At 34.2% G+C, this 10,895-nt stretch overlaps 1 protein-coding gene across 1 annotated transcript in view; it reads right to left on the bottom strand.

Annotated features, from left to right (window-relative positions):
• Positions 1 to 8,932: 8,932 nt before the first annotated feature.
• The window catches only part of LOC123248279 (lysine-specific demethylase 4C-like), a 31,687-nt gene continuing 29,724 nt past the window's right edge, over positions 8,933 to 10,895 (bottom strand). Inside the window, exon 4 of the mRNA XM_044677226.1 lies at positions 8,933 to 8,988. Coding sequence (XP_044533161.1) covers positions 8,933 to 8,988 — 56 coding nt within the window. The remainder of the gene's footprint in view (positions 8,989 to 10,895) is intronic.

The following is a 10,895-nucleotide window of genomic DNA, read 5'->3' as shown; positions in this document are numbered from 1 at the left end:
TTATACTATTTCTTTCAATGGATTCTTGCTCATAAGCTTTTTTTATTGTTGTTGCTCAGTCATTTTCAGTGATGTCCAACACTTCATGAAGTCATTTAGGGCTTTCTTGGCAAAGACACTGGAGTGGTTTGCCATTTCCTTCTCCAGCTCATTCTACAGATGGAGAAACTGAGGCAAACAGAGTTAAGTAACTTATTTAGTCACACAGCTAGTAAGTATCTAAGGATGGATTTCAAGTCATGTCTTCCTGACTCCAGACCTAGTAATCTATGTGCTGCGTCACTTGGCTGCAGTGCTAGCTTTATAGTATTATATAAATGTGATCTTTTACAATAATTATCTCCTTCCTTTTCTTGTTAGCTTCAATTTGGGGAGAAGATGTGTGGCTAATGAGTTGATATTTCCTTCCCCTCTTCTATTCTTGAGATAGATATCATTTTCAAGTACTTAATAAAACCATATTATTTGCCACCAAAATTCACATTTGGTGTAATTTGTAGATTCCTATTATTACAATGAACCCATAGGTAAGATTATTGTCTAAATCTTGCCCAAAGTGCTTTGAGAACCTGTTAAAATATTACATAAATTTGATAAGAAGTAATCAGGTTGGCCTGTGAATCAATGTGGGAATCACAAAGTACAATGGCCCTGAAAATGCATCCCTTCTCTCAAAGCTCAGATATCTGAATCAATGAAGAATAAAAAAAAATACTTGATCAAAAATACACTGATAAGCTGAGCTATATTTATGTGAATGGCTGATTGCTGCAATCTTTCCTAAAGTAAAAGGACTTTGAATTTACTTATAGTACAATAGCTGACTCCCTACCAGTGACTCTCCTTTGGATCATCATGAATGAAAGTAACAAAAAGTTTCCATGTCTTTCTCTCACCTCAGTTCACTAATAGAAAGTCAAACAGTCAGTAAGCATTTATTAAATATCTTATTTCTGCACTAACTGCTGGGAATATAAATAAAGGCAAAGACAGTCCCTGCCCTTAAAAAGCCCAAAGTCAACCTGGGGGAAGAAAATGAAAATAACTGTTTTTATGTACTAACCAGCTATGTACAGAATAAAGTGGACCTAATTAACAGAGGGAAGGAACTGTAATTAAAGGAATTCAAGAAAGTCTTCTTATCCAGGATGATATTTTAGCTGGGACTTAGAGGAAGCCAGGGAAATGAGGAGACAGAAATTAGGAGAGATTAGTCCACAGATGATGGACATTTCAGTGAAAAGGTCCACAATTGAGAGATAAAGTGTTTTGTTCAATAAATGACAAGGAGACTGGGGTCACTTGATCAGAAAATCCTTGGAAGGAGAGTAAAGCCTAAAGTATAAAAATACTAGAAAAGTAGGAGGGTCTTTGAATGCCCACACTGAGGGCTTTATATATGATTCTAGAGTTGATAGGGGACCACTGGAATTTGTTAAGTATGTAGGGTGATATAGTCAAACCTGATCACATTGACAATTGAGTAGAGGATGAACTGGAATGGCGAGAGACTAAAGGGCTATTGCAATAGTCTAGGAGTGAGCTGGCGAAATGGTAGTGTCAGAAGACAAGGGGGCGTATGTGAAAGAGCTTATGAAAGTAAAGTTGGCAAGGATTGGCAACAAATTGAATATGGGAAGTGTGTGTGAGGAGTCAAGGATGACATTTAGGATTGCAAACCAGGGTGACTGGGCAGATGGTGGTACTCTCAGCAGTAATAGGTAGGAAACAGTTTGTTAGGAGATAAGAATTCAATTCTGGACACATTAAATTTAAGATATCTAAAGGACATATAGTTTAATATATCCAATAGGCAAGTGGAGCTGAAATATTGGAATTCAGTAGAGAAGTTAAGACTGTATAAGTAGGTTTGAGAATCCTCAGCATAGAGCCCAATTTATTATAAGCAATAAAGGAGATATTGTATTCCAATTTTCCCCCTTAACATTCCTAGCTGTTTCTATTGTAACATTAACATTCTTGGCTATTCCTGTTTGTTACACAATCATAACTGAATCTATAGGAGCTGGTGAGATCACTGAGAAGGAAGAGTCAAATAGGTAGGAGGAAAAAAAAAAAGAATAGTGCTATAAAAACTAAATCATGGAGAAAAGGGTGATCTATAGTGCCCAAGACTGCAGAAGGTGAGGACTGGGAAAAGGCCATTAAATTGGGCATTTGAGAGATTATAAATAACTTTGAAGAGAGCAGTTTTGGTTGAATGATGAGGTCAGAAATCAGACTGTCAAAGTTAAAAAGAGAATAAGAGGAAAGGAAGGGGAGGCACAGGAAGTGATGCATAAGTGACCCCTTTAAAAGGAGAATGTTATTGGCCTTCTCAGTGTTGGAACGCTGAGACCCTGGTGAGACTGCTTTAAATATCTTCTTTGAATTCCACGTGGTGAGTTAAAGACTGACTGAATCTTCCTGAACTTCTCTTAAGAAAATTCTTTTAGTAGACTTGGTAAATGAAGTCTTGCTGCATTCACCTCCGGGCCTCTGGCCTCTAATTCTCTGCTGAGGGTTAAAAGCTACCTGGATTAATTAGAGGATTGAAATAAATTACCTACTGGGTTATATTCTTATTTCCTTATTTCTTCTCTTCTTAATTATAAATAAGCTTCCCTAAAAGTCAATCTTGACTTGAGATTATTCTTAATTGAGGATTGACCTGTGGTGACCATCTTTTAATATTCTAAACCCCATAAAACTCCTTTTTCCCCTTACATTTTTGTTTGTATATGTAGATGGGAACTGTAGAGTATAGATGGCCTTCTCAAGAAGTTAAGCCACAAAGGAGAAGGAGATATGAGACAATTGATAGCTAGAGGGATCAAATGAAGGTTTCTTTAGAATGGTGCAAAGGTAGAAATTCATAGAAAAAAAAAACTCCAGAAAAATCCACTCATATCGTAGAATTAGAATACGCAAAAGCACAGCAATACAAAAGATAAAGTTTTAGGTGCCAGCGTTATTTATTTTTTTTAATCTAAAGCAGAAAACCAACCAAGAGAGTTCTTTCCTCTCCCCTTTCAGCTCTGTCATTCATTGTTTCCAACCTTTCAGGATAAGAATGCGTTTGTCAGAATCTGTTCTCAGGTCATTTTTTGTAAGTATATACAAAGTGAGGAATCAAGAAGTCTGCTTTAGATTAAAATGAAGACCATGAGATTTCAAACAAAAGGATGAAGTTTCAGTTTTTTCATTTTTATCCTACCAATGCAAAGAATATTCTTTAAGTCTTAGGAAAAATAGAACTCCTTAGCTGTTAGTATCCTCAAATGATTAAGAGGAGTTAGTGAGAGGTAAAATTTTAGAAATAAGCATAATTTGGAACAAATGCCTAAACAGAAACAGGTTGATGATAATGTTCTTACATTACCAACGGGAATGAGCATGAAGATATGGTCAGAGCAAAGGGTAGCATTTCCCTCTCCTCCCTTAGTATCCCTGACACTATGTTCTTTAGGTTCTCTTGCTTCTCTAATCCATCCTTTTCAGGCTTCTTTGTTAGGTCATCATCCAATTCCTACCCTTTCAGTGTGAGTAATCACCAGATCTCTACTCCAAGCCCTATTCTTTCTCTCTTCTCTCTTAACATAAAATCTTTTGAAGATCTCATCAGTTGCTAAAGATTTTAAGTATCATCTCTGAACAAATGATGCCTAACTTCTTTTTTTTAACACTTACCTTCCACTTTAGATCAATATTGTGTATTGGTTCCAAGGAAGAATTGGTTCTAAGGGCCAGGCAATGGGGGTTAAGTGACTTGCCCAGAGTCACACAGCTAGGAAGTGTCTGAGGCCAGATTTGAACCTAGGACCTTCTGTCTCTAGGCCTGGCTCTCAACCCAGAAGTCTCTGATGTAACTTCTTAAAGAAGTCATAACTTCTTTCTTGAATTCTACTCATATAATGTCAACTGCCCAAAGGATATTTTCTATATGTCTTTCAGCAATGGCAAACTCAACATGTTCAAAAAGAAAGTATCTTTATCACACAACCCACTATTCTTCCCAACTATCTTATTTCTGGGGAAGATATCACCATCTTCTCAAATAGTTAGGTTTATAGGATGGATATAATAAGCATCCTCTATGTACCAGGCACTGGGCTAAGCATTTTAGAAATACTATTTCATTTAATCATAATCTCAGAGTCATCACTGAATCTTCCCAGTCTCTCATCCATCTTATCTGATTCATTGCCAAAACTCATCAGTCCTACTTCCACAAGTATAAAATGTATAAACAATGAAAAATGATACAAATGAAACATGCAAACTTAATAAAATACATAAGACAAATTGCTTGATTTAAAACTTGACAATAGTTACTCATGTTATTGTAATTTTCCTGTTTGCTTTTTGAGCATTTAGTTTTAAATTGAGCTTCAAGGTTCTAAGCATAGGGAAGTTGTATTATAAAAAATGCAAATTAAAACAACCTTGAGATATAACCTTACACCCAGAAATTTGGCAAAGATAACAAAAAATGGAAATAGTCAAAGTTGGAAGGACTCATTAATATGCTGTTGGTAGTGCTGTCAAATTGGTCCAAATGTTCTGAAAAATAATTCAGAATGATGTTTTTTTTAAGCTAGTAAACTTTTTATATCATGTGATCCAGCAATTCTTCTACTGGAAAGATATCCTAAAGAGGTGAAAGATAGAAAAAAGTCCCACATATACTCAATTAGAGATGGATTTATGGAGTATCAAAAATATGGAAACAAAGGGGGTTACTTACTAATTGAGTACTAAATAACTGAATAAATTGTGGTATATAAATATAATGTAATATTACTGTGCTATATAAAAAAAGATGAATAAAGAATTTACAGGAGTCTAGGAAGTTTTGTGTGGATCTTTGTGACCAAGGAGAGCAGAATCAAGGAAATAATATCTACACTGCCCATAATATTATGAAGAAAAACACTAAAAGCCAGTTGAATTCAAAATCAAATGTAATGACTGATCTTGTTTGGTCTCAGAGGATGGATAACCAAGGACATTTCCTTCTTTTCAGTAGAAAGGTCATGACCTACAGTATGAGTTATCAGATGCAGATTTTGCTTTGCTTAGCTGCTTTTCTTTATTGCTAGGGAGCAGTCTATTGGTGGGAGGGAAGAGAATTATCCCAAGAGTTGGCAGTTGGACAACTAAACAAACCACATTCTTAGAAAGAAGCATTTCCTTGATGTAAAAGACCAGATACTTATCATAAGAACCATGGCAAAACTTGTGAAATTCAAAGGCAGAGGGAACTTAGGCAATCATATATTCAGTATCTAGTCAGTATGTTACATGTTACTTCAAATATGTTCAGGATTTAGTTGTAGAAGGGATTTATATAACCTTTATCAAGGCTATATGTAGAAGGCAAAGTTATGCTGATTTATGTGTATCTTGTAGGGGGAATGTTAGTTTCAGTTAAAAGAAAAGAAAACATTAAAATGAATTGGGAATCTAGCAGTCTTTGCACGCTTATAAACAAGGGTTTCCTTAAGAGTAAATACAGAAAACACACCAGGATTTATCTCAATCAGCATTGGAAAATACTACACTAATTTCTACACATATTCTAACCTTATAAAAGATACCTCAATGTCTATATTAGAGACATATGATCTTCTACAAACAGCAGGCTAAATTCTCTTAATGGATTCTAACCCTTCAGGGCAAAGAGCTTCCTCTTCTTTCCCACAAGAATCCCTTTTGAATGAGAACTAACTATATTTTTTTCCATAAGATATTATCTTTTAACATCCTGCACATAAGTTTACCCTAGAAATCCTGATTAGCTTGCAAATATAAATAAAGGGAATTGTGCCTAAATTATGCTCACAAAAGGAAAATTTTCAATTCGGTTTATGTTGCATTTATCCCTTGAGTCTTTTACACACACACACACACACACACACACACACACAAGATTACTAGACTTTGAGCTATGAAGAAGCTATTAATCTGCTACAGTAATATGACAAAAATGGGCCCCCACATTCACTGGGAATAATTTCTAGATTCTACCAACCAAAGCCTTAGACTCATGTGGTTAAGTGACTTACTTCTGGTCACACAGTCTAGGTCAGTGGTTCCCAAACTTTTTTGGCCTACCACCCCCTTTCCAGAAAAAATATTACTTAGCTCCCTGGAAATTAATTTTTTTTAAATTTTAATAACAATTAATAGAAAAGATAAATGCACTTGTGGCCATCACCGCCTCCCTGGATCGCTGCAGCACCCAACAGGGGGCAGTAGCGCCCACTTTGGGAATCACTGGTCTAGGTAAACCACTTTTAACTAATAGCTTTTCATTCACAGGGAAAACTGTCACAATACAATTAAACCACAGATGGAGAATATTTTTCAAGTAATATATCACTTTTTCCCATCTTTTTGACTACAGATTCAAGACAAGAACAAATCTCTAAAGACTTAACTCAAATTTAATGATGAAACTTCCTATGGAATTCTTCAACAATCTACAAAAACAGAAAACCAAGTCTTCAAGTCAGATCATAATGTGCCCAAATTGATTTAAAGCTTAGTTAGAGAGTCATTTACATATAAAAAAACAAGCTTCAAGGTGCCTCTTGGACCACTTGCTCATCATTAGCAAATTAAAAATAAAATAAAATAAAATAAAATAAAATAAAAACCCAAGTTGATTACATCTCATTGTTGATAACCATGCCCTAAACTCCCTAGATCTACTTTTCAAGGGAACTATGTGCAAAATTATCTGAAATTTATCATGCTGATCTATCCATGGCTATTAATATTACCTGTCACTGTACCAAGCACAGTTCCTGGCAATTCAGGTACCGAATAAGTACTTGTTTAAATAAAGTGATTGTAAGGGGTTAAAGTTAAAATTGTAAACATATCTGTTCATATATCCTGGCAAAATAGACTACTGATTACACATAATATGTATATGTTTGGTCAAATTATATATACATATATATGTATGTGTCTATGTATATATATATTCATATATATATATATATATATATATAAACACATTGTGTATACACACATATTTGTGTATATAAATCTATCTACATACAGGCATACCCACACAAGATATCTCAAAAGTCTTATTATGCACAGACGTCCACACTGGACATATACTGGGTTTTTTCTTATATATTAAATAGATTCCAAAGACAACTGTCAAGATATTAGGAGAAAGTATCCACTTCTATCCTTTCTTTTCCTCTCTTTTTCTCAAATCCACCAACACATACACATCCCCATTGTCACTTCTACCACCTACTAAGAATATAATCAATTACATTTCCCCTTGTGCACTTACCTCATTGTCTGACTCCACAAGAACTTGATCATATTCACTAAGAGCTACCAGAAACATAATAGAGGTGACATTTTCAAAGCAGTGTATCCATTTTCTTCTTTCTGATCTCTGGCCCCCAACATCCACCATTCTGTAAGGTTGAAAACATACAAATCAATCTCAGGTAAGGAAAAGTTAAGAAAAATCAATATGTACTTACTTAGGGAGTTTTGTTCACTAACACAAATGGCGGGATGTAATTTTTTAAAAAATGAAAGAAACAATTTATTATCCAGAAAGTGATATACAATTCAACAAGTAGTCATTTAATGAATGCTAGTTTATGTGGCAAGGCTGGAGAGAGGAAAGTTTTGAATAATCAAGTATTATTTAGAAAATAGAAAATGATTACAGATATCATATATGGATTGCTAGCTTTCTGCCAGTCTTTTTTATTTTTTAATTTTTTCATTTGCCAAGCATTTATTTTTCTCCCTCCCATGGCTCCCCTGTTGAAAAATAAGAAAACAAAATCCATGTGACAAAAATGTATAGTAAATCAAAACAAATTTCCATACTAGTCATATCCAAATATGTATCTCATTTTGCATATTAGAACATTTCCTTTCTTTTAGGACATGGGTAGCATTTTTCAACATTATTCCTCTTAAATCACGGTTGATTATTGTGTAGATAACCAGTTTTAAAAGACTGAATCCAAAGAAATAAAATAAACATAGTTCTAAAATGGTAAATGAGACAATTTAATATTTTTTTGATGATGCAAAGGTACTTGTCTGTAAGGTAGCCTCAAGTATACCTTTATGAATACTGATGATCACCACACTTTCAAAAAATCTAGTTAATAATCATTATTTGAATGCCAGAAAATGGAATTGACTTTATTAAAAGTTTTTATATATGATAAGGAGATTTTTGTTTTATTTTTTAGTTTAATAAAACTTACGGATATCAATAATTATGCATGTAAGTCACTAAAGGACTCTTGAAGAATAAAATATATGACACTAACTTGAAATAAGAGCAAAACTTTAGGCTTAGTGTCTTGGTCATACGTACAATAAGAAATGTCTTATGAGTCATAATACATATATGTTCTAAATACAAATATTCAAAAGATAGTTGTATCACTGCATATGGCAACCTGTCTATTTTCTAGCCTGAAAAGATCATTATAAAAATATATATGTACATACATATGGTAAATTTGTACATCTTTCTTAAGGAATAAAGTATACAAATTTAGAAACAAATTTAAATTTCCTTGCAAATGATTACTTCTTGTAAAACATTCATATTTAAATTTGTTTTGCATGACTATACATATTTGTAGTGGGTTTGATTTTTCTTCCCTTTTTAAGTGGTGAGGGAGAGGTAAGAGAGAACTTGGAACTCAAAATGAAATAAAATTGAATTTTTTATCACATATACTGACATTATACAGTATGTACTCTCTCAATGAGAGTTTGGAAATGAATGTCATAAATTTCTAACTTTTAGTTCTAGATTTATCACACTCTAAACATCTTGGAGATAAACATTTAGCTTTAGTTTCCTCTCCTATAATATAGACAAGATCTATTGTTTTGATCTATTTCATAGGGAATTCAACTAACGAATGAAATATTTATTGGCTCTTAACTTTGAAGATGATGTCACTGACGACCCTGTTAATAATAAAGTGTTCACTTTGATTTACCATTACAGCAGTGTGACAGATTTCAGCTGATACACTATGCTTTCTCACCTCTTTCCCTTTATGCCCAGTAGCAGGTATTTATAACAACACTAACAGAGGTTGAAATTGGATTATGTTGTGAAACAGAATTAAATCGATAAGTTCAAATGGACACTGAACCTTTAGCTTTATTAGCTGGATCAGAGACATAGTGAATTCAATAGCCAGAGGCAATGTATTGAATTGAAATCTCAATATAGCTACAAGATGCTACATGTAGGTCAAATTTTTTAACTATAAAAGGAACAATATTTAGATAGAACTTAAAGCTTTATAAAATATTTTACAAATGTTGTCTCATTTGGGGCGCACAACATCCCTGTGAAATAGGTGCTTTTACTATCTCAATTTTACAAGTGAGGAAAACAAAAGATTTATGGATTTGGCCAAGAATATCTAGGATTCAGATCCCTGATTTCAGATCTAGCATTCTAGTGACTACGTCTCCTAGCTTTCTGTAATCTGCTAAGAGAGAACCAACTATTCCATCCCTCTCCCTTAATAAATGAATGTATGAATTAAAAATTTATTAACTGCTTACTATGTGCTATGGAATACAAATAAAAAAATCTGTATGATCCCTGCTTTCAAGGTGCTTTTGCTATAATTAGGGGATAAAACATAAAAAAAGTTCAGCTAGAGGGCAGATGGCAAAGCCTATAAGTCCTTTGGTTCCTTAACTAGATAAGATAAATAACTGTGCTGGGTGACTGCAGGTCACAGATACAGGGAAAAGAGTAAGCCCTGGAGGGTCTTGGCAGGCAGTGTCAGAGAAAAAGGTGAGGCCTAATGTTCATCCATCTGATCAGAAGGAATGGAATTGCTGACTTTTATCTCATTCAAATCCAGTGAGTAACCAAGTAGTCCAAGTATAGGACAAAGAAGGCAAAGCAGGGCTCCCCTACTGGTGGTACTCTTCCTGCCCAGGTGTCCTGGGAGGGTTCTAAGACAACATAGGCTGGGGTAGAGGCAAGATCAGGAAAGGAAAGGGTCTCCTGTGGTAGCAGCTTTTCTACTACCTGGCCGTCCAAAATCCCTTAATACTAAAGGTTACCATTGGTAGGCTGAGCAACAGAGTTGCTTATATGAAACCAATACTAAAACTATTTGGACAATATGATTGTTGTTAACCTAATGTGCTACATTGTGACTGACAGACAGAAATAATACTCTGTCAGTGCATTAAATTTCCCTGAATTAAGCAAACAAATGTGAACTAAGAAAGAGAATCATAGTACTCTGTATAACAAGAAAGATTTAAAGGAAAATACCTGTTACAAACAAATGAACTTTTCAAGCTAGTTCTTTTTTCAACCATTGATCAAATATACTATTTGGTAATTTCAATAAAAAGATAAAGATCAATAAGTATCTGAATTTTTTTGCCTGTGCAAACAAGAGGAAATTAAATTATGTTGGGGGGAATGGAAGGATCAAATGTACCACACAATAGTGTAGTAAATTCACAGAATGTTGACTTTATTGAGGAGATAAAAACCAGGTACAAGTAAAAGCAAGAAAGCTGTATGTAGAACAAGTTTATCAACATTCACAAAGGGGTTCAACAAGAAGATATATTTTCCTCAATATTATTTATGACTACCTTAGAGGCAGGACTCCATTGCTTTGACTAGGAAATAAAATATAAATGGACTTCAGGCATAACTATCTGCCTATCATCTACCTATCTATCCATCCATCTATCTATCTATCCATTGATCGATCGATCTATCTATCTATCTATCTATCTATCTATCTATCTATCTATCTATCTGTCTGTCTCCCTTTCTTCTTCTTTCCTTCCTTCCTTCCTTCCTTCCTTCCTTCCTTCCTTCC

The sequence above is a fragment of the Gracilinanus agilis genome, chromosome 1, assembly GCF_016433145.1.
Source record: "Gracilinanus agilis isolate LMUSP501 chromosome 1, AgileGrace, whole genome shotgun sequence".
Lineage (NCBI taxonomy): Eukaryota > Metazoa > Chordata > Mammalia > Didelphimorphia > Didelphidae > Gracilinanus > Gracilinanus agilis.
Note: the sequence above shows the minus strand (reverse complement) of the source record. Positions and strands in the feature narration are given on the sequence as shown.